A 23,521-nucleotide genomic window follows, 5' to 3' on the forward strand; every position below is an offset into this window, starting at 1 on the left:
TTGCTTCCAAAATGAATTCTTTGTTCAAAAGATCATTCATCGTCCACAGGAGCTGAAGGTTCCCTGTTTATCTGGAGACCCAGTCATTTCTGGCTGTTTCAGGGTCTCCCAAAGTTGCAGTGTCAGACTTGATGTACAGCAGGGCAGCACTTCTTAGGATCGTTCCCTTAATATAAAAAGCTGCCATTTGACAGGAGTCAAAATTTACTAGCTTGTTATCTGAAGTGTGAGGCATCTGTGGAGGGTAGAGCAGCCTTGGAAAATTCTAGATGCCCTTCCACACACGGGAGTAATTTTTTGACTGGCTAGTAAAATATCAGTAATGGCTTTCATTAATATCACTGTCATTGTCTAGATAAACCATTCTGGAGAAGATATACTGCCTGGCTGTTTTGAAAACACTGAATTGCACTAGGCAATGATTTTCTCTACTTCAAATGGAGCGATTCAATTAGTAATAATCGACACCCCCAAAATCCATGGAAGCAATCCACAAAAGGAACTGCAAGTCTTTCCTTGACTTCCAACAAATGACCACCAATAAGCCTGTTCAACCCTTGCACAACCAGACACCGTTGCTGCTCAGGACATTAAATCCCTATGGCTTTCCATTTTATAAAGAGTACTTACACCTGAGCCAGGAGCAAAGGACATTTGAGAGTGCTTGCTGTTTGGCTGCTGGTTAATTGATGGAAGATGCTATTTCTTTGAGAGTTTATTCAATAATAGATATATTTTGATTTCCCCAACAGGATTCTGAGAAGATGCAGAGATTTAAGGATGCAATTGCAGCTCAGACTAATTACACTATTCTGGTAAGTAAAACTGCTTTGTCTGAACAAGGACTAGTTAGCTTTTTCAAGAAAAGTATGAAGATACAATCATTAACTATTTAAGCACCAGAAAATGTAGACATCTCTAAATAGGAAAGTACCTGCTATGTCACACTTACGAAAATTTCTGATGAGCCAAACACCCTCCAAATAGCCCTATTCAACTAATCTCACCTTAAAAAATACTTCCTGGAAAGCAAGATAACAAAATTCTGCATTAGACATCAGTGGCAACACCATAATTCTGGGGCATTAGCTCTCTTATCTAGAACTGTAATGGACCATGACACTCTGTATTCAACATATTCACAGGCAATGTGCATCTGTGAAACATTTATGATTTGTATCTGTGTCATAACTAGGAGTCCCAGCCACAAATTAGGATTCCACTAAGCTTGGTGTTGTACAAATTAACAATTCAAAAATGGCCTCCATCTTAAAAAGCTTGCAATCAAAATTTAATAAAGGGGTCTTTTTTATAAATATTGAAAGGTTTGCAAGGGAGAACAGTAGCCAGACAAAATAAGCCTTTATTCTGTGCACTCTGTGATCAACATGAAATGTTAGCCATGAAGATAGCCAAGAAAAGTGGCAATGGGGTATTCTAATGGGGTATGGCAAGTGGACAGCTGAGAGCCTTATCGGATGAGAAGTAAGCAAGGCTTAAAAGCAACCAATCTAACTGCTGTGTAACATGCATGAGAAAAAACTCCAACTGCAAAATCCAGACCCCCAAATTTACAGGTATTTAGACCCGTAAGCTATAATGTTACAGATAAGCTCAAGACAGCCATAACATATCAGAAACTTTTTTTCCCCTAAAACTAACCATTTATGCGTTTTCTTATGTTTCTCCTCCCTAGAGGAGAGAGGTCCCTAGCTGGGACCTGATCCTCAGATGGACTGGTATTCTGGAAGGTGTATTCTGGTATTCCAAAGTACCATTTCTAATAAAGGTCATTAACAATGAGGGAATGATTATAGTAAGTTTCCTTTTAAAGACCTGAATGCAGGGTCTAATAAGAGGAAGAGATGCTCTCCAGTGAAGAAATCAGTTTAGTTATCAAATACAACTCATTTTCTGTTGATTAAAAATGAGACAATTCAGCCTGGGTAATGCTCTACATCCCACTGTGCCAAGACAAAGCACAGACTTGCTCTACAAACAACTTAGTCAAACCACTCATGAAATTAATAAATGTTAATAACCAGCTATGCTAAGTGAATTTGCTACCTATTGTTTTGCCTCAGACCATTGCCTAACAAACCCACATTGCTCATTACTGTTTAAATACTCATAATATTCAAGACATCATTCACTTCCAGAGGTGGTTTCAAAGGTAAACTCAGACCACTGGAGAGGTGAAGTGTTGCTTTCAGGCAGGATTTGTTCCTAAGACTATGAAACAAAAAAGGCAGGGAAGAAAAACAGTTTTATGTTTCAAGCCTTGTGCTGGGGATGCACATCTTAGAAGCTGAGACTCCACGTCATCTCTAAAGCAGAGGCAAGTCTTACTTCAGGGCAACTGTCTCACCAGAGTAACCTCACAATGAACACAACATACTGTAGGTCTACTAGGTCACAACCAATGGAATTTCTGTACAACATCACTTTAAAAAAAAGAAAAAAATTCCATAAAATCCCCCCTCCAAGTCATTTCAGTTCCAGAAACTGTTATAAAATTCAGTCTCCAGTGTAACTCATGGGAAAATATTAAAATCACCATTGGAAAATTAATTTATCTTTAAATTTAGAAAGGTCTCCAGGTATTTCTACTCACCAGGCTCCCCTTTCTTTCTCAGAATAGCAGAATATAATCGTTGTGCCTTTAAACTATGGGCAAGACTTACAGGGTCTGACTAAATTGTGTGTAACAGACTGAAATGTAATAGCTCCTAAGAAAAACAAAAAAATCTACTTCATAAAACAAAAAGCAATTTAATGATTTTATTTCCCCTTGTTAGGGCTTACTAGTAGCATTGCTATCTTAAATGTGGAGCTCTAAAATTCAATTTAGCACAGTTTTTTCCCATGCATTGACTCACAGTTTATTTCGTTAGCCTGTCTCGGCCTCTCTTCAGACATGACATTGATCTATGTTGCAAAAATGTCATTGCTAACAGCCTTATAAATCTTGTGTGATAGCAAAATATTTCCTTTGATTATCAAGTCAGTTTCCCTCTATGGGAAAAACAATGTAAACACTGCCCTGATGTATACTACTTTTTTGCAAGCATCCTTGCTCCATCTGGGCTGATGAACAAATAGCCCCTTTACCAATGGGTGCCTACTCCTTAATAAGCCAAACAAGATTATGCACTCCTGGCCGTCTGATTCAGGCACTTATTAGTGGTTAAAATCATTCTCCTCTTAAGAGGAAAAGCAAATTTGTGCTTTTCTTTTTTTTTTTTTTTTTAATTCTCCCCTTAAGATGAAAGCCAAGCTTGTGCTCTTTTTTAAATCCTGCCTTCTCTCAGGTTGCTAGTTTCCCTTGTTCCAAGGGGCCTGTGCCACAGGGATATCAGTACTGCTCTCAGCGTAGCACAATGTGCCTTGTTCAGCATTCCCTTCCCACATGACTTCAGCCTGTTACCAGGGATGAGCTACAGCTCAGTCCTCATAATCAATGCTCTCACCAGCTAGAATAAACCTAGACTGAAGGATTTTAAATGCACATTTTAATCTGAGGCAATTCCTGCCTGATTGGAACAAATTTTGATTTGGTTTCCTAAAGAAACAAAACTCTCTAACTATCCTGTCTACCCATCTCCCACTACTGACTTTCAATCCTGTCAGCCATCTTCAATCACATTTGCTAGCAGGGCAAAGATCTTAAAGCTAGTAAATTCCTTAAGTCTATAGCATTAGGTAGCTGGATAGAGCGGAGAGACCCAAGCATTGCAAGCTCACGGCAGAAAGACTTACTGCAGGCTTGGCAGTAGTTCTTGTGAGCTGGCTAGCTGGCCACCAGCGTGCCCCTGCTGCTAACGTTCAGCCACTGCACATGCTGCCAATTGCCTCACCTGTAACTATGAGACAGGAGAGGAAATTGGGGACATTCGGGAGCAGGGTTTGGGGGCAAGCATGGCTGGTTCTGCAGTGGGGATGATAATGAGCAGAGACATGGGCAAGCAGGATGGCAAGTAGACTGCTCTAGGTCTCTTGCTTGTCAAGCACATCATTCTCCTTTATTAAACCCTGTTTAATTTGATTCTAGACTCATGGTACCTGGACTATGGTACCATCCAACTATGCTGTCCTCACTTACTGTTTTCAATTGCCTCATTAGAGTGAGGGCTAAAGTAAGGGCTACCCCCGAGATAATCCAGCTCTGCAATGAAGCCAGCACAGGGAGTGGGGGAGGGAATTGGGATATTGGGGCAGTAAATTAAATTGAGAATGCATCTGTGTCTCTAACCCCAGTCTTCTCAAGTGGTAGGGTATGCTAGTAGATCTGTGATAGATCACTGGCAAATCTATCTGTTGTTCTGTGATCACTTAAATCTGTTGCAGACATCTATCAGATCTTTGGATCTAAATTCTACGAAATGACACACACTTTACCTGCCAGAGTGAGATGCAGGCAGCAAGGCAACGAAAGATTAATTTGTTCCAATTTGGAGGTGTTCTGGAGCCTCCTCTCTTAAAATATAATCCAAGTGATGCACAGGAAATTCCAAAACACAGTTAGAGATTTCTGGTGTCCCATCTGCTCCCCTCAGCAGCTTTGGAAGCCCAGCCCATGATATTCAGCTCTGAGACATGATGAACACTCAGAATGCCAGATAACATCAGCACATAATACATCTCAAGACCATCTCCTTCCTAATTTTTACAACTTCAGAGCACCATATGAATTTCTAGTTACTGATCATCAGCAAAGTACATACTCAGAGTAATATCTGAACATTACGGGCATGACATCACTCAAACCCAGTTCATCAACTCTGACCAGAAAAAAGGCAGTAACAGCCAAGAAAATGTCTCCATACTCAGTTAAATGCTGGTGTCTTATCATGTTGTACACAGGCTATTACTGGAATGGCAATAGACAATCATCTGCTAGGGCTCAGAGAGGTGGCACGGGAACACTGCAAGGAACTGCCAGAGATATTTACGGATGAGACATATTTGACAAGCAATCGATTCATTCTCTCAACCAGCCAGGTGAGTTTCTCCTGTTCACTGGTCTTGCTAAGCAAAGGCTAATTCATTTGCATTCTGCCAGACCTTGTAGCTCACAGTGAGAACGACATTATTAAAAAAAAAAAAAAAAAAAAAAAAAAAAGCTGGTACCATCAAGAAGTCTGCAAAATTCTCCAGGTTTTTAATCCAGTTTTGGTTCATTCCACAAAATCAGCACAATAAATACTGACTGAAGTTATCACTTCCCTTGCAACATCCCAAAGCCCTTCCTGGAAATTCTGGAAGTGCACACAAACAAACTCAGTAAAATTTGCATGAGGGTTCAGTGTTTCCTCACTTTCCAAACTACATATCTTCCTGTTCTCTTTCTTGTCCTCCTTCCCCTAAGGTGACAGCTCTAGTGGGAATTCTTTACTCCAGTGACAGTACAGCCACAAGCAAGACAGGCTGCCACTCTGAGAAACAAAAGCCAAGAGCCATGAGGAAATTTTGCACTTAAAAGTAGCTGTGCTTGAAATCTTCGAGCACCTTCAGTTATTCAGTGTAAGACCAACCTGTAGAGGCATGCATCTTGGATTTAGAGACATTCTAGACATGTACAGACATTTACGGATTTACAGTTATTTGCAACTATACTAAGACACTCTAAGAGTCAACACTTCCTACATTTAATGTTCTGAATAAGGAAACATCTTTATAGCATACAGTCTAAAAATTAAATGTTTCATTGCATGTAGCAGCAGTCCTAATGAAAGAAGAAATGTATGTAGGAATTCATTTACTGAAACACTAACCCAACTGCACAGATTGGAACTATGCAACAAAAGAGACTCGTAATATCATACTACAGCATAAAACCTTAATAAGTAATTTGATCGTCATAATGTTTGTAGGCTTTCAGACATGAGTGAATGTAACCAACATATTACTACATAAATTCTCCAAGAAACTATCCATGAGCAAAGAGTGCTTCTGAATAGCTTTATGGCCTTCGGCGGTTGCACAGCAAATTTATCTGACAATTCTATGGCTCTATTAGCAGGACTAATGGTTTGTTCTACACCATTAAAAAGCCAAATGTCATTTGTGAAGGCCCATGTACACAAAGTCTGAAACATATAGATTTCTAACACATCTTTTATTTTCTGCAGTAGAAAGTGTTTCACTCCTATATTATGCCATGATTAAACCGAGGTGTCATAGAAATGTAGCACCTAGATACATTAAAATATGTTTCTATACAGCATCACAATTATAAGTGATTATTAGAAATGGACAATACTACTTTCTGTAATTGATTACAGTCATCACATTACAAGTTTAACATAACCTTAAGATAACCTTAAGAAATTAAAAACCTTAGAGAAGCTTTATGTATCATAATTTTATGTATCAGAATTTACATACAGCCTTGAAAATTCCCTATCTATCAGTAACAAAGCTTATAGCGAGCAAAGAAATGCATTATATCCACTTCAAATGGTACCAGTTTCCAAATGCTGGCAAGCAAACAGAGCAACCAAATTCTATACTGAGATCAGCTTTTACCTTCCAAGTGTCAGCTCCAGGTCGGGACTTCTGAAGGAAGTGATATTCTACAAGGGGGATTCACCACATTTCCAGCATTTGTTTATCTTTTTCCTCATTCCTAACCAGCTGTTTTCAGTTGCCCTGATTAATCAGAGATCACTCCTTACCTTCTCCCTGCAACCAGGTTCCAACTACTACGGAAATGTTCTGCTGCTATGGGCCTGTGGTGCCCAATGGTTATGGGGCATGTTATAACCCTCAGCCAGAGCATATATTATTCTGCATCTCAAGCTTTAAAGACTGTAAAGAAACCTCCTCAGACATGTTTGTAAAAGCTGTGGAAGAAAGTCTCCTAGAAATGAGAGCTCTGTGCAGCAAATGCAACTCTGCTATGGCAAAGCCACTTGCTAAACAAGAAGCAACCACACAGCTGCAGAGTGACCGCAAACTCTAAGACGCTGTGGGAATTATTCTCCTGAATTCACCTTATGAAGAAACAATGACATAGTTGTTCAAAGGCAAGATAGTGCTAGTAATAGTGTAGAAACAAAATGTCATTTGTTTTACTTGTTGCCAACATTTAAAACCCTGCAAGTACTAGATCTACCACTTCTTGCTTGAGAGTCAGCAAAAAAGGTTTGGTCTCACTGGCTGAAATGGAGGAGGAAGTAAGACAAGTATGTGTTGTACTACTGTTTCTAACCATAATTAACTTATGCCATTTTATCACCTAAAAAAATGAGTAAGATTGTATATGACATAAATTAAATACTAAGGCATACCAATTAATTAATATTTCCTGCAAGTAGTTATAAAATATTCACATCTATTCCTGCAAGATTTGCATGTAAAGAAAAAAAGAAATTTCCCCTATTGGGAATGTTGAGAGTAACATTGTAAATAATAGGCTGATGCCATTAAATCTTGCAAATTTGCATGAAGAGTATTTAAAACCACCATGGTATTTCCTACATAAGAAAAGCAGATTATTTTTAAGAGTGGCCGCTGTGTATTTCCACAAACAGAGTTTAGAAAGATTACACTAGTGTTTACACATTCCCCCAAATCAAAAATGCTGCAGAAATAATCTAGCCTTCATTCTGGTTTGCACTGGCCTCAAGCACAGCCCCATTCTGAAAGCAGATTGGAGATAACATCCATCACAGAGAACTGGGAGAATTTTGTCCGTAATGGATTGACTTAATTATTTCTTTCTATCAGTGAGCAAAATCCAGTCTGACAGAGAGGCAAAGCACAAAGAATAAGTGCAATTCAATCCTACTTAAGACCTTTTTTGTTTGCACAGGAATGGATTTAGTCACTGTGACTAGCAGGAGAGTGTATGCAACCACACAAAATCAAAGAGCAATAAATATCTAGAATGAAGAGAGAATTTGCAATATAAGGAAGTCTCCAAGCTAGAGCTATAAATACCAGTTTAAGAGTACTGGTACTCATATCAGCTTTGCATCATCCCACTTGGGAGTGATTTATATTTTATATTTTTTAATAGTAGATGTAGGGTATCATAGTCTGCAATATACAGTAAATTGAATTGGGAAAATAATATAGTATCTGGTAATTCCCATATTCTGTGAGTGTTATCCTGAGGGGTTTCTCTTTACCTCTTTCATTCCCTGCAAATCCTTCCAAGGACTGATATTTTCATTTACCTTCTCTCAAGCTGAAATATGTTGCCTTGCTTAGAGGTGTTGAGTCATCATTGTTAGAATACAACTTACTCACTGACTAAAGACACTTACTAACTCCAGTGCAGATCCCTTGCTAGGCAAGCTGGACCACACTCGGAAGCCTGGCCAGGGCCTGCTTACTTGCCTGTGGAGAAGTGGAGACGTTTTTTCTTCCTTTGTAGACTGAACAATCACATACATAAGCACTCTCAAGCCTAAAAGCAGGAGAACAGATTTATTACAATAAACTAGAGGCACAGATACGTTTCTGTCTAAGAACTCCAGATACCAACTCAGTAGATTACATACGTCCATGCTTATTTTATTTTACTGCCTCTTTGGAGTTGCATACATGCAGTTAAGCAGTCTGCTGGATAAAGGCTATCCAGAGCCCCATACATGAAAGCACAGCGGGCCTGATAATCAATTGGGGCAAGTCAGCTATGTTGGAGCAAATCAACTATGTTAATTTACAGTGATTGGGAGCTGGGCTCATTTTTTTAAAGTTAATGCATTCATTTACAAATATGTATGTGTCAGTACTCCATGAGCTGTGGTTCAAACCAAAGATGAAATCTATTTTTAGATTATATAAATAATATTATGGCATAAAAGCTGCCCCAAAGTTAAAACGTAAAAAAAATTTTAAAAAAATAAAATCAAGAAAACTGTTAGTCAAACCAAATGTTCACTTAATGAATATACTGTTCAAAACGTGACTTTAAATAGTTCCTATACTATAATTATGAAAATTACTTTGAAACATTCCCAGTAATTTTGCATTGTTCTGTCTCATTGTCACTACAAAGGCCTTCCACATTTTTAACATAAATGTAGCACTACAATCTCAAGATTTTTTTCATAGAATTTTATGTTTAAAATTATAACCATATTTTAAGTGTATAAAAATGCTGTGAATAGTTATTTGATTATTTATTGATTTTCTTCTAATGAAATATGTAATTTTATTTTGTATTCCTAGTTCCATAGGTACTGATGTTTATTTGCAAATATTACCTGTGTTTTCATTTTACTTTTTTGGCTAGTATTTTAACAGCAGCTCAGACGCTGTACTCAACACACAGTCACTGAGAATGCAGGCAGAAACTACAACCACACCTGAAATTTTATACCAATTTATCCTTAAAAGCCCCTTACTTATCTACAGCTGCTGTAACAGGTGTTTTGGATTCCCCAACACTGGAAAATACTGGTGGTGGAAAATACTGACACCATATTTTTACTTGAGGAAGAAACCAGTGACCACCCATACTTCCTGTTTATTTAGCTAACCATTCCATACTTGTATCTTAGATAGCTACTGAACTGGTTTTAGTATTCAGCCTGAATAGCTGAAATGAGCAGCTTCAGTGAGCTCAGTCCCTCCAGAGGAAGGCATCTGCATATGTGCTGAACCCTAGCCATCACCCATGCTAAAAGTAGTATCTGCAAAGTACCTGACTTTGTTCAAGAAACGTCAGACTCGGCTCAGGTATGTTGAACTTGGAGAGTCCTGATTAAATTACAGATGGATAAAATTCACAAACTTCTTGGTTTGCCAGCAGGAGCTTCCTCAGGGACTGTGCTTCTTCTCAGTTAACAGAATCCCCTACACCCATGTGGCATGATCCCATGCTGCAGCTGCATCATTTAAGGATTTCAGGAAATAGGTTGTTTTCTTAGGTTCTTATTTAAAATTATTTGTATTACACAAATGAAGTTCTGAAGTTTAAAAATACACAGTCTGTGCATGTGCACTTATGGAAATCAAATGTGAAGCTTTTAAAACGTTTCCAACCAGAAAACTATGGAATAGATTGTTCATTATAAAAAGGGAGAACATCTTGATTGACAGACTATGTGTCATTAAATCATTGTCTTGTTACGTTAATGTAATGAGACCTCTTGGTGGGACCTGGGACATACAAACCCCCTCCAAGAGAATTTTAAGAAGGTAATTGTTTCACTCTCTCTGTAGGTGTACACCCACACACACGCAGTACCGGGATGTAGAAATTAAAAAGCCAATTTTCGTGAAGTCCTATATTCACAGTGAACAAATCAAAACTGTGGTGGTTTAAGGGTGTAAGAACCTGACCTCACTCTCCGAGTTCTGTCAAAGCCCCTGTGCGATCTGTAATTAAGCAGGACATGGTTGTGACAACACAGCTGAACTTCTTCTGGCATGTGAGTTGCAGAAGACATAGAAATATTTTGGTGATACTTTTATTTTTATAAAATATTATAGATTTATGACAAATGTAAATGTGTATTTATAGCACGTTTTGTTTCCGTTTTGTTTTGTGCTCTACTGAAGTATATTTATCTGTCTATATTAATATATACGACCTGAAGCGTACGCTGGTACCACGGATTCAGCTTATTTAAAGACGGAGTTCCGCACCGCAAATAAAAACTACCAGAGGAAAGAGCTTGTCGCCTTTTTGTGCCAGGCAGCTCCCTGCCCCCGCAAGCCCACCTCGCCCCGCCACCGCCGCCCCTCCGCCACCCCCCTGCGCCGCGGCGCTACGAGCCCGCGCCGGCCGCTGACGGGAGGGGCGGCGGGACAGCACCGCTAACGGCTCCCAACGGCTCCCAACGGGCGCGGCGCGCGCGCCGCCAGGCCGGGCGCCATGGCGCGGGGCGCGCTGGTCGCCGCGCGGCACGGGCCGGCCCGCAGCCGCGCCCGGCGCCTCCCGCCCGCAGGGCCTGCGAGGTGCGGGGGGGGCCCGCAGCAGCCGGCTCACTCGGCAGCACCAGCCGGAGCCCCAAGCCCCCCGTGCCTCGGGGCGACACCGCCCGTCCCGCGACTGGGACCCCGCAGCGCGGCCGGCTAAAAACGGGCCCCACCGCCGCGACCGCCCGGCTGCTTTCCAGCCGGAGCCGCGCTCTGCTTTCCCCCTGAAGGAGGGGAGGTGCGGCAGGCGAAGGCAGCTGGGACAGGGCCCAGCGCTGCGCGGAGGCCCAGCAGGCGCCTTTTCCTGCGGTTTCTCTGTGGTGATGCTGCACTGAGGGTCTCGGAGCTGCACGGCTCGCAGGCTGCAAAGGAGGCTCTAGCAGTTGCTTTATGTGTGTGACAAAGGACAGAGCTGCCTCAGAAATACGCCTGAAATATGCCTCAGAAAGCACAAACACTCCCATCTTCTATGTTTGCTGAGATAAGCTTGTATTACACTGTGTATATATTTTTCTTTTCCAATTACACAAACCTCATTAAAAACACAGTCTGAAATAAACTCATAAAGATGAAAATGTTTAAGCTCAAATTCAAATTATAAATTAAAGTACTTGGGAGTACAAAGCAACTTTTGTTGCTTGCCGCTCACCTATAACTCCCAGCAATTAAATAAGGGAGGTGACAGGTATCCCAGGCGCTGGGGGCAGTGGGGCCCAGTTTGGGACCAGTGGTGCCCAGTTTGGGAGCAGAGCTCCCGCCGCGTTCCAGCACCCGCAGCCGGGCTCCAGCCGGAGCCGTGTGTGAGGAGCTGCCCGGGCTGTGCCCCTCAGAGCATTGCTGCGGGGCTTGAGACGGCCTCACTACAGATCCAACAGGAGCCGTGCCTCAGGGTATCAACGGAGTTGGCTAGGACTGCAGAAGTTTACTATCCATACCTACAGTTGCAGTGACACCCACAGAAGAAGGTGTAGCTGTTTTCTTCTGATTCATCATGAATTCTGTTTATTAGGGAATGAGCAACAGTTTTTCTCCATTCTAATGCTTTCCATCTGTAAGAGGATACATAATAAAAATTTCTGCCTAGCAAAATCCATCTGAAGTTGCAAGGTAAGTCAAATTGTATGTGTTCTCTAACGTATTCACATAAGTCAAATTTTATGATTATAAACGCTTTAGGTCACCTAGGTGGAACAAAAAAGAAAGATAAACTCAGGATCGGACAAATCAGTATATGTTTGACACTGGAAACTTACAAAGAGCATGAGTTAATGCAATATAAAGGCTACTGGCAACTCACTCAAATTCTCTTACTGGGGTTGCTAGATCATTGCAATGCACCTGACACGGACCGAGAGCGACCAGGCCTCAACCTAGGGAAACTAGTACGTGGGTTTTTTTTAATTTAGAGCCAACAGTACAGAGAAGTCATCTCTCATCCATTTTATAAATATGAATTGTCAGATGTTGCCATTAAAGTTTCCTAGAAAGCAGGGAGAACTGTCTGATGAGGATGGCAAAACAGCAGCAGAAGCTGAAAGCATGCTGCTTTATGAACCAGACTCCTTTCCTCAGCCACTTTCTGTAGTTTTTCAATGAGCTGAACTAAAATGCTGCAAACAGCTGTCACAGGTGGGCACAGTTAGGTTAAATGTTTGAGAAACACCGGCCCTTGCAAGTCATACAGCTGCAGTGGAACTGGGGTAGAGAAAGCGGTACTTCTGCCTGCCAAAATAACTTATGTGTATTGGTCAGTATGCTGTCTCGGCCTTAACGCATAGCTGATAAAAACCTGGAAAGGCAAGACCCTGAATGTTTGACTATATAGGAATCTGCTTCTGCCTTGTAACAGAAGTCAATAGAATAAGATGAATTTAAAAAAAAATAAATCTAGGGGGGCCCAGCAGAAGCACGTAGCATTTCTGTGTTGCTAGAATTGCATTATCAGCCAGTTCTCTTATTTCCCCAGTTCTGAATAATTTGCAATACCACTATACAATATACCGTAATAAACCCAAAAAGCACCTAATTCATCTAACCAAGTATGTGGGTCGAGAGAGGATTTTGTCCCTTCTGGTTTGATTCTCAGCTTCACAAAATCTCAAGTCTTTAATGTCCTGAGGAATTGAATTATGTGAAATGAATTATGCATCAATGAACAATTGGGTTATCAAGGTTGTTCACTTTATGTTCCAGCTGTTCTATAGCACCATCTTAATGTTTATTGGAGATTTCTTTTGAATTTAGTCTTATTCCATGGTACTTGCAAATAAATGCATTGCATTTCTTACAGCTGCTGTGCCAGTTAATAGCAAATACAAGTACATAATGAATTTCTTGCCTTTTACTGCTAGAACTAGAAATGACAGAGGGTGGAGGCTTCATTCAAAGGAGATCCATTAATGTAATAATAGCGAAGCCAGAGATTAAAGCTGATAGGATTTGTGGGGAGTTTTGTACAGCACTTAACTACATTAACACTGTTTTTTGTTCCTTGCCCTCGTAAGTGCTGAAACTTAGATATACTTGGAATTCACAATAAACCAAGCAAATACAGTACTGGCCACTGCTTATTTGCCCCTTTTCCAGTTGTCCTGCAGGCAGATGGACATCAACTTATTCTGGAAGAGATACTGGACTGGAATGCTATAGAGCTGGTAGTCAACGGGGAAACTATTTCGCTGCAACATCAATGGCCTGGATTTTGGCAAGTACAGAGTTTTATTCATTGCAGTCTCTTGCTGAAAGCACTTACACTTTGAAATGAGCGCTTCCTAAGGCATAAACAGTCCAGGTTCTGTTAACATTAACACTTTTAAGCTCTGCACTCCTTTGTATTTGAGGCAGTTTGAAGGAGCACAGTCAGGAAGAGAGGATGGTCTGGGAGTTAGGGCCATGCTTGGGAGAGCACTGTTTAGGGCCTTCCTACGTGTACCAGCACACAATCACAAGAAAACCTGCTAGGTTTCAGTCCACAGAGGTATTAGGACATCCATTTGCTTTCAAAATAGCAAATATTTTTCTTTGCTTGGGCCTTAGTTTCTTTAGGTTTTTTGTCTTCCCCTCCTGGTTTTGGCAGGGATAGGGTTAATTTTCTTCATAGTAGCTAGTATGGGGCCATGTTTTGGATCTGTGCTGAAAACAGTGTTGATAACAGAGGGATGTTTTAGTTGTTGCTAAGTAGTGCTTATACTAAATCAAGGACTTTTCAACTTCCCATGCTCTGCCAGGTGCACAAGAAGCTGGGAGGGGACATGGCTGGGACAGCTGACCCCAACTGACCAAAGGGCTATTCCATACCATATGACGTCATGTTCAGTATAGAAAGCTCAGGAAAGAAGAAGAAAGGGGGGGACATTTGGAGTGATGGCGTTTGTCTTCCCAAGTAACCGTTACGCGTGACGGAGCCCTGCTTTCCTGGAGATGGCTGAACACCTGCCTGCCCATGGGAAGCAGTGAATGAATTCCTTGTTTTGCTTTGCTTGTGTGCGTGGCTTTTGCTTTCCCTATTAAACTGTCTTTATCTCAACCCACGAGGTTTCTCACTTTTGCTCTTCTGATTCTCGCCCCCATCCCACCGGGGGGGAGTGAGCGAGCGGCTGCGTGGTGCTTAGTTGCTGGCTGGGGTTAAACTGCAACACCTCCCCAGCAAAACATAGATAATACCATTTCAGTGCCTCACAGAGAGTAATTTTTTTAATCATTTTTTGCTGCAGGTGAGACAAGGAGTTCAAGGCTCAAGTTTCCTCATCTCCTGTGCATGTGGCTTCCAGAGAAAGGCTGAAAGCCACTGCTTCTCACTTCCCGACTTTTCAACAGCCTCTCTAGGGCTGGGGACAGGAGTTGTGGAGCAAAAGCAGAAAACTGACCAAGGATAATGGCATTTCCAGCACCACAGCTTGGTTGGTTTTATCTTCCCGCAAGGAAGGCAGACAGGCCAGGAACTGGGAGGTTCCAGTTGGAAATTTCTTCCAAGAAGACACATCTTTTTTTGTCCCAATCCTAGACCTACGCAGGACAGTGAAGTACTGGCTAATAGGCCATGCTGCAGTCTGCTGAACCACCTGCACTGCTGCATTCACTTTTTGCTCTGCTTCAACTCCAGGCCAAAGCTGAATCAAGCTCAGATTATACAGCTAACCAGGGTAGAGCCAAGCTGAGTTCAAGTGCTGTTAGGGAGAATGCAAAGGAATATACATGCTAGGATAAGAAGTAGAAATATAAAATAAGAATAAATTTACTTGCATATACTTCGTAAATTGTGTTTTTCTCCTTTAGGAGGTGATGGCAAGTTGGATCCACTTTGTGAAGAAGCCAGAAAAGCAGTGTTAAATGCCTACTGATTTACAGGGACACATTCCCTTTTACCTTGGTTTTCTGTCAGGCAATTTACTTGCATTACAAAGGTATTCGAAATGTCAGGATACAGGTGGTTCTTTACACTTCTAGGTCTCTTAATGAAGCTCTACATAATCTTACTCGTTACACCCATGTGTCAACCAAATAAGAATATACCGCCTTTTCCAGAACCAGTCATATGTTACCACGCTGAATATTACAAATTCATGTAGAACTGTGACTTGCATGTAGTTCTAATAATTTGATTTTAATTAAAGAAGAATGAAACTCCTGGATATCTTTCATTCTTTCAACTTTTAGAAAGTTTGCTATGTCAATGATAATAATTTCAAAGTTATTCATAGCTGATGATTAACCCATACATACAGATGTGCTAGTTCTGCTCTTCTCTTGGCCACATGAGATGTCCCAGAGAACAGTCGTGCATCATTAGACAAAGTCCAAGGTACAGAGAGAAAGAAGTTGGCATAGCCATAAGGACAGGATTAAAGCTGACTGGGTGTTACCACAACTGATATTCCAGGTATCTCAAAAGCAATTCTGCCTTTCGCTCTCTATTTTTCCCCCCCAATAACTAGAGTATGCAGCTTCTTTTTTGCTTCTGATTTGTCAACATATATTCTCAACCTCAACTTCATTTTAAAAACACTTCTGACTCAGGTAAATTCAGCAGTTTGCAAATAATCATATGCTGGAATGCTGGTACCCTGAGCAATTTTCACTTTGGCCCATAATTAGTTACGAAAGAAGTGGTTAGTCTTTGAATCCTAACGGAGTGGTGTGAACAAAGACACACAGCATTTGTTGAGGCTCAGGAGCGCTAGGCAGCAAAGCTGCAGTTTCTCGTGCGGCTGCAGGAGAGACAGGCTGCCCAGCATAAAACCAAAGACAAAGAATTCCTATCCCTATTCCTATATATAATTCCTATATATATTCCTACATATAATATTATATATATTCCTATATATATTCCTATATATAATATTCCTGTTCCTATTCCTATATTCCACTCAGTATCTCCTATCAGCTGTAACCTGCAGGGAGATAGCTGTAGTTACAAATAACCAAACCACATTTATGGTGATACTGATCCAACACGGAAAGTGTTATCAAAATAACACTATCACTATGCTCAAATACAGTCCCCTTACCAATGACCTATAGATGACAGAGGTATTAAAACAATATTCTTTAGTAAGAAAAAAATACTCTAGTTAAAGTCGAGCAAAGCAGAAACTATATTGTCCCTTTAGAAGACTGAAACGTTTTTGCTTTCTACACTCTGATATAACAAGATTAGAAAGTGAAAACATTCAGACTTTGAGAAGATCAATACAATTAAGTTTGGCAGAGATAATGAAGGCACTTTCTGCAGCAGACATTCACACAGAGAGCAGACTGGGGTTTCAGCATCTGCCCCGCTCTAGTTCTGTCCTGGACAGCAGTGAGTTAGTTCACATCTCGCTGTGACCCTGACCTGTAACTACTAAGCAGGCTGTCCTGCACCACAACCCAGTCCAGCCTGCAGCTCCAGTGCAGCCCTGGGCACAGAGACGGGCTTTAAAAAAACCCACCCTACTGCATTTGCCAGTGGGACACCACAAGCGGCTTTCTGCTCCGGCAGCAAACTGTCTATTGGCCTTTTATGTAAATGCAAGTTAGTTAGACTGAGTTAGTTTAAATAATGTTAGTTCTGGGCAGAATTTACTCCCAAAAATAGAAGACTAAACTCCCCATACCTCTTGAGCCTGGAATGCCGTGAACATCAATAGAAATGCTACAGGCAGATGAACTCACCAGTGTGACTAGTTTATTTTTTTAAAAAAAGTTTTAGTTTTGCTGTGTTCAGTGACCTCTGTAACATCACTCTGAGGGCATTTCTGACATACCTCCAAGTTATAATGCCAGCAGTTTTGTAGGGAGATATTAAGCTTTAATAGATCAACATGTTTAGCTGGATTAAATACAAACAAGCTTTGAGGAACACAAGGCTTCAGGTCTTAAAGCGAAGCAGCAAACTTCAAGACAAGTATGGGTTGAGAACTGCTCTGACTTTGCTTTAGAGTAATATTATGACCAAATTGTGAAAGACCAGAGACAGATGAGAAAAGGTTTTTAATATGACAGTGAGATATCTTCCAGCAAGATAAAAAATTAGCTCCATCAGACATTTTGAACATAGCTGGCTAGAATGCATAAAGAGATCTCAGGCCCCTTTACTGTGCTTTTGTTACAGAAGGGAAAAATAAATACAAATTTGAAGTAGCCCCTTCAGTTTGGTACCCGTCCCCCAAACACTACCTGCGATTAGTTGCCATGGCACTAGCAGGCAGCTGGATATTTGAAGGCACTGTAGTAGCCACTTGGACGAAGGCATTTGATTTTTTTATATGTGAAATAACCACTTTTTTCCTCAAAGTCTCCCTCATTTTTAAGGGGATTATCTGCCCCACAGATAATCATGGCCATTTGAGAACTGAACCTAGCCTGCAAGCCTTCTCTACAGTGACTTTCATCCAGACTATTGTGATAAAGTCAAATCAGGAGGAAGAAAGCAGCAGCAGCAAATTATTCCAGTAGTAACACCAACTAAATTGCTGTGCAGCTTTTATGGTTTGGCTAATTGTCTCATTAATACACATTTCTGATCACTGAAATGGATCTCAAGTATTTTTAATCACTGAAAAAATTGTACTGCTAAGAGCTCTCTCCCTCCTATCCTCGGTACTATTTGCAATGGAAAACACACAAAGGCTCCTGTTGATTGGAGCCCCACTGCTGCACAGCTGGCAGTCAAATGGTACTAATGGCACAATAACACAATATAACTAAAATAGTTTGCCTTTTAGAGTAACAATCTCTTATAACATGATTAAGCTCTATCACGCGTGTTATGTTTTGCAAATGGCTCCAAAAAATCTGACAATTTTTCCAGTAATTTCTTCAAAGCGGGGGGGGGGGGGTGGGTGGGTAAAAAAATCATTAGCTATCAAGAAACAAATTAACAACACTTGATACATTAAAAAAAGATGAAAACAACTGCACCAAGCACAGGCTGCACAGCCAGCATGGTTGCATGGTATCCAGTCCACTCCCCCTTGCAGAATGCACCTCCAAAGACCAAGTTTGTCACATTTAATTGCAGACACTTTATTGAAGCACTTCTTTTAGGAGCTGGCTTGCCCTAGGCTAGGTCTGTAACTGGTGGAGAGAAGCATCTCCACAGAGCAATTCAGATCTCTACTAAGTATAGACTGTAGGATCTCTGGGCTCCTAATTTAGGTACTTTTTTGGTGTTTGGTTGCAAACAATATTAAAAGAGATGAAGCTTTTTCCTCATATGAGGAGCACATTTCAAAAGGAGCAAGCTGGCATTATCCAACACGCTACTTGCATGCTCTTTACGCTCTCAGCAAACGGGAAGATTTTGCTCTTGGCCATCACTCCCAGTGGTTGCACAAGCCATACATTGCAACAAGAAGTTTCCCCTTACAAGAGTTGTAGATATTTATCCCATACATTATCATTAAAGACAGCAGCCACTTAATTTTCAAATAGCTTATTCTCAGCAGCTTAATGCAAAAGTGGCACAGCTCTTGTTAGGAGAGATGCACCCTTTTATGGTGGCCGGTCTGATAAAAAAAACCTGCAAAGGCCTAGAAGCTCTTTTGTGGAGATGGAAGTGATGCATAAGAAGGAAATCACTCCATGCAAATCCTCAAGAAGAGTTGAAAAGATCCTATTTATTCTCAGACATGTTTTGCTTGTTTTAAAGTGACTGTACGATGGTAATCATCAACTTCCCGTGGGTGCACTTCTGATCAGGTACTTGGAAAAATAAAGCAATATACAGCTGATATCAGCACAGTTCTCAGAAAAGAGTTTCAACTTCATTAGAAGACCAAAGTTGAATTATTTTAATAGTTGGGGTTTTTTAAATAAAAAATATCAACGATACTATACATAGTTAAATTTCCTTCCTGTTCATTTTGCATATTGGCCATCCAGTAACATGATATTAAACATGGCAGCACTAAGAACTTCCATGCATCATTTTTATCTATTAAGAGAAAGTCTGTGACAGATTCGCTTTGCAGTCTGTAGGACATCACTTCTCCATCTCCTTCAGCTGAAATGGAGATAACAGCTTTGAGTCACAGAGATCTTGTGTTCCCTAAAATATTTTCCAATTCTCCAGTAAAAAGTGCTGTACAATTAGTTGTATGGCATTCCACAATTAGTGCAGGGAAATGCTTTATTCCAGTAAATTCTTTTTTTAAATTTTTTTTTCCAGCTTAAAAGAGAGGGAACAAAGTGATACTTCTGTTTTTAACAGTTGCTTAAACTGTCCAGATTTCTTTTGGTTATTTTAAGGTATTTTTGTTTAAAATATTGAGAACATTCCCTATCAATGCCCACACATGTTATGAGTGCAAACAGCCCAAGAGAATACGTGCAGGATTATTCTGCTCTGTCAAGGCACATATTTACAAGACTCAGTATAGGCTCATTCAAGTGAGAGGCAAGATGCATTACTAATTTAAGATGAATTTGAAACGTGGCCATTTACTTGCTACAACTTTCAGTTTTGATCAATTTTGTAAGGCAGTTTTAAAAAAAGACAGGGTTGTTCTGCACCCACACGTAGGCACTATTCAGGCACATAAGTATTTGCTCACATACACGTGTATATGTAAATGTACCCAGGAAGGCATCCACCAAGGTCATATGAAGTATAGCCAGAAACACTACAAATTAGTGGTCTTTGTCATAGGCTTTGAAATTAATTCTGGGGAACAGAATATGCCACAGAGATGTCCGTTTACTTCCCTTTGGGCTTTGTTACAGAGACAGGTACCACCAAGTTACAAAGTTCTGCATAAATCTATTGAGCTCATGAGCTGCACAATATTGTGTTCACTATAAAAAATACGATTTTACTGATAAGTCTAATGAGGCGCCTGAGGGCTGTGATAAAGGCCTAAGGAAAAAAAAAAAGGAAGAAAAGGAAATAATCATCACACTTCATGTAGCACGTCCCTAATTTTTTAATGCATGTAAGTATCAGAACAGTGATGCTGAAGACAAGGAAATACTAGATTTCTTTTTTGCTGACAGTCCCTGCAGAAGCTATTTATGTGCAGTCATATACTGACGTGCATACTCAGATATATTTTCCTGAAGCCTGTAGAGTTTTGTCTAAGCAAGAGCTTCAGAATATGTGTGTGTAAATAAATTAAAGAATGTCTGGTTTTTAATGAGAAGGGTGTATTGTGGTATAAATATTGCAGAGCACATTAAATAAACATTGTCACATATGACCAGGTATCTATTAAATGAACACATCACAGGAGAAGTTAATTACCTAAGAGTGTAACTAGGAACCGTTTAGAATCACTGGAGATTAAGTTGCTTTATTTATGTTTCTCTTTCCTTCTGAATAGGCAGTAGGTTGTTGCAATGAAGAGTCCCAAAGCAGCACGAAGCTTCAGCTCTTCATCAACTCTAAGACGACAAGAGTTTTGTCAACAATGGTTTGAAGTTCTGAAAAACCAAAAATTTTCCTCAAAGTAATTTTTTGCAAAATGTGCTGGCACAAAACAGTACTTAAGATGTAAAGGTGCAAAATATTTATGGTTCTTTTGGTATCTTAAGCTGCTCAGCGGAAAGAAGACGACTTACATGGTGTGCTTTATGTATATGTATTTCTCTCATATATTGCACCCTCAAAAAAAGTATACATGCACTTCTTCAAAACTGATTGTTAGTGTCAGAGACTAATATCCCAGAAGTAACGTATAACTTTATTATATTAATAAGATTTTTCTAGACTTGAAAGGACAGGCTGGATGGATGGGCCGAGGTCAATTGTATGAGGTTTAACAAGGCCAAGTGCAAGGTCCTGCACTTGGGCCACAACAACCCCATGCAACGCTACCGGCTTGGGGAAGAGTGGCTGGAAAGCTGCCTGGCAGAGAAGGACCTGGGGGTGTTTGTTGACAGCCGCCTGAATATGAGCCAGCAGTGTGCCCAGGTGGCCAAGAAAGCCAATGGCATCCTGGCTTGTATCAAAAATAGCGTGGCCAGCAGGAGTAGGGAAGTGATCGTGCCCCTGTACTCAGCACTGGTGAGGCTGCACCTCGAATACTCTGTCCAGTTTTGGGCCCCCCACTACAAGAGGGACATTGAGGTGCTGGAGCGTGTCCAGAGAAGGGCAACGAAGCTGGTGAAGGGTCTGGAGCAGAAGTCTGATGAGGAGCAGCTGAGGGAGCTGGGATTGTTTAGCCTGGAGAAAAGGAGGGTGAGGGGAGACCTTATTGCTCTCTACAACTGCCTGAAAGGAGGGTGTAGAGAGGTGGGGGTCGGTCTCTTCTCCCAGGTAACAAGTGATAGGACAAGAGGAAATGGCCTCAAGTTGCGCCAGGGGAGGTTTAGACTGGATATTAGGAAATTTTTCTTCACCGAGAGGGTTATCAAGCATTGGAACAGGCTGCCCAGGGAAGTGGTTGAGTCGCCATCCCTGGAGGTATTTAAAGGACGTTTGGATGAGGTGCTTAGAGACATGGTGTAGTGGTGGTCTTGGCAGTGTTAGGTTTATGGTTGGACTCGATCATCTTAAAGGTCTTTTCCAACCTATATGATTCTGTGATTCTGTGAAAAGCTATTGTGTTTCAGTCCACATGCAAAAACATTAATTCTGATGGAATTTTATTTTGCTTGGGCCATGAAATTCATGAAGAAAACTGTCCACTATTCATCCTATACAACATAATCAACATTGCAAACTATTTAGTTAAGGATATGTTTGTGCAAGCCACTCTAGCGCAAAGAACAACTGACTAAGAAGGATTTAATCACATACAATTCTTGAAAGCAAGATGAAGCCAATCCCTTTAAATTACTCAAGTACTGCTTAAACCCTGTAATTAACATATAGTAATAAATATTTCATCTTTAAAAAGCCTATTGGGAGCAGTTTGTTAAACATTTATTTCTAGTCATTGGGAATTATGTGCGATCAGTTTATCATGTTCTGTATTAGACAATTTTATTTTATCCTCTTTATTTTATCCACAGCAGTGGAGACACTCATTTGGGGAAATACACTCTTGCCTCAAATGTGGAGAAACATACTCTTTCTTCAGATGTGTTTTGCTTTTTATGAATTAGGTTTACCCTTGCAAAGTCCTGGCCAGCACACAGTGATGGTCCCCATTTACTTGACAGCCTCTCCTGTGGAAGTGACTTACTACAGATATGGGAGCTTTACTGCAAGCCGCAGCAAGACTACCCAAGGCATCACTGCAGAAGTAACCCTGCAATGCGAGCAAAGTCATTTTGGGAGACTAGAGAGAAGAACCGAGTTCTCCTCTATGGCACAGCCAAGCCCCAGACAGAGGATACCAGGGGTGTGTTTTCAGGCACCTTCTAAGGTTGACCTGCACTTTCTCCTCTACCCTGGGTAGCATCGCAGGTGCAGGGAGAAATATGTGAGAGCACAAAAAATCACCGCCCTTCAGCCAAGTCCCTGTGCAGACAGCTGTTATTCCACTGCAAGGCCAACTGAAATGCGGTCACTTAAATCATTACTAAAACAAACCCATTATACTGATGGTGTCTGATGTCAATCCAAGGGAAATAACTGAGAGCTAAGCTGAGCTCTTTCACAGAGCTTCTTCACTTGTGATAGTCTGAGCACACCCTCCCTCCTGAAGAGGAGGAGAATATAAAGCTAGCTGGGTATGACATGGGCAGAAAGTTACTCTCACAAAGGAGCACAGAGAATCAGTGAATTTATGGACTATTGAATAGGAAGTAAAGATTTCTGCAACAGAAATTATAGTTCAGTGTTTCATGCAGCATCTTTAGTGATGACTACAATTGTTTTCCCCTCTAAACAAATTAGATCTCCATTTGCCATTAATGACTGCATCACTTAAATATCACAAAGGAACCGCCTGGTGCGCTTATTAATAATTGAAAACTTCGAAGAACTCTGTGAAACATTTTCAATCAAAGCTAATAAATCTCTAAAATATTCTTTTTCCTGAGTATTTTTTCCTTTTGTTCTTTTATTCCTTTTGGATAATAGGCTACGTTTTAAATAATGGTATTAAGAAAAGCTCAATCTGAAATAAGAGTTGAGAAGTATCTAAAATCAGAAGTGGTTTCAACAGTTTAAAAAAAAAGCAAGAATTAAAAAAGAGGCAATATTCATCTGTTTCCTTCTTGCAAGTATGTTGAATTTCTAGTTCGGTTTGCATGCTGTTTCCTGATATCTTACACT

The 23,521-nt window shown here is 40.6% G+C and overlaps 2 protein-coding genes across 2 annotated transcripts in view; both read left to right on the top strand.

Annotated features, from left to right (window-relative positions):
- CHAT (choline O-acetyltransferase) overlaps window positions 1-6,964 on the top strand; it is a 29,817-nt gene extending 22,853 nt beyond the window's left edge. The window contains exons 12-14 of the mRNA XM_075504130.1: window positions 753-815; window positions 4,864-5,001; window positions 6,695-6,964. Coding sequence (XP_075360245.1) covers window positions 753-815; window positions 4,864-5,001; window positions 6,695-6,964 — 471 coding nt within the window. The remainder of the gene's footprint in view (window positions 1-752; window positions 816-4,863; window positions 5,002-6,694) is intronic.
- Window positions 6,965-10,834: 3,870 nt separating this feature from the next.
- Window positions 10,835-15,218, top strand: C6H10orf53 (chromosome 6 C10orf53 homolog). Its single transcript, XM_075506604.1, is given in 5 exon segments — window positions 10,835-10,917; window positions 11,963-11,985; window positions 13,465-13,546; window positions 13,548-13,582; window positions 15,154-15,218. Coding segments are annotated over 5 exon segments (288 nt in total).
- The last annotated feature ends 8,303 nt before the right edge of the window (window positions 15,219-23,521 follow it).

The sequence above is a fragment of the Mycteria americana genome, chromosome 6 (genome assembly GCF_035582795.1).
Source record: "Mycteria americana isolate JAX WOST 10 ecotype Jacksonville Zoo and Gardens chromosome 6, USCA_MyAme_1.0, whole genome shotgun sequence".
In the NCBI taxonomy this organism is placed as follows: domain Eukaryota; kingdom Metazoa; phylum Chordata; class Aves; order Ciconiiformes; family Ciconiidae; genus Mycteria; species Mycteria americana.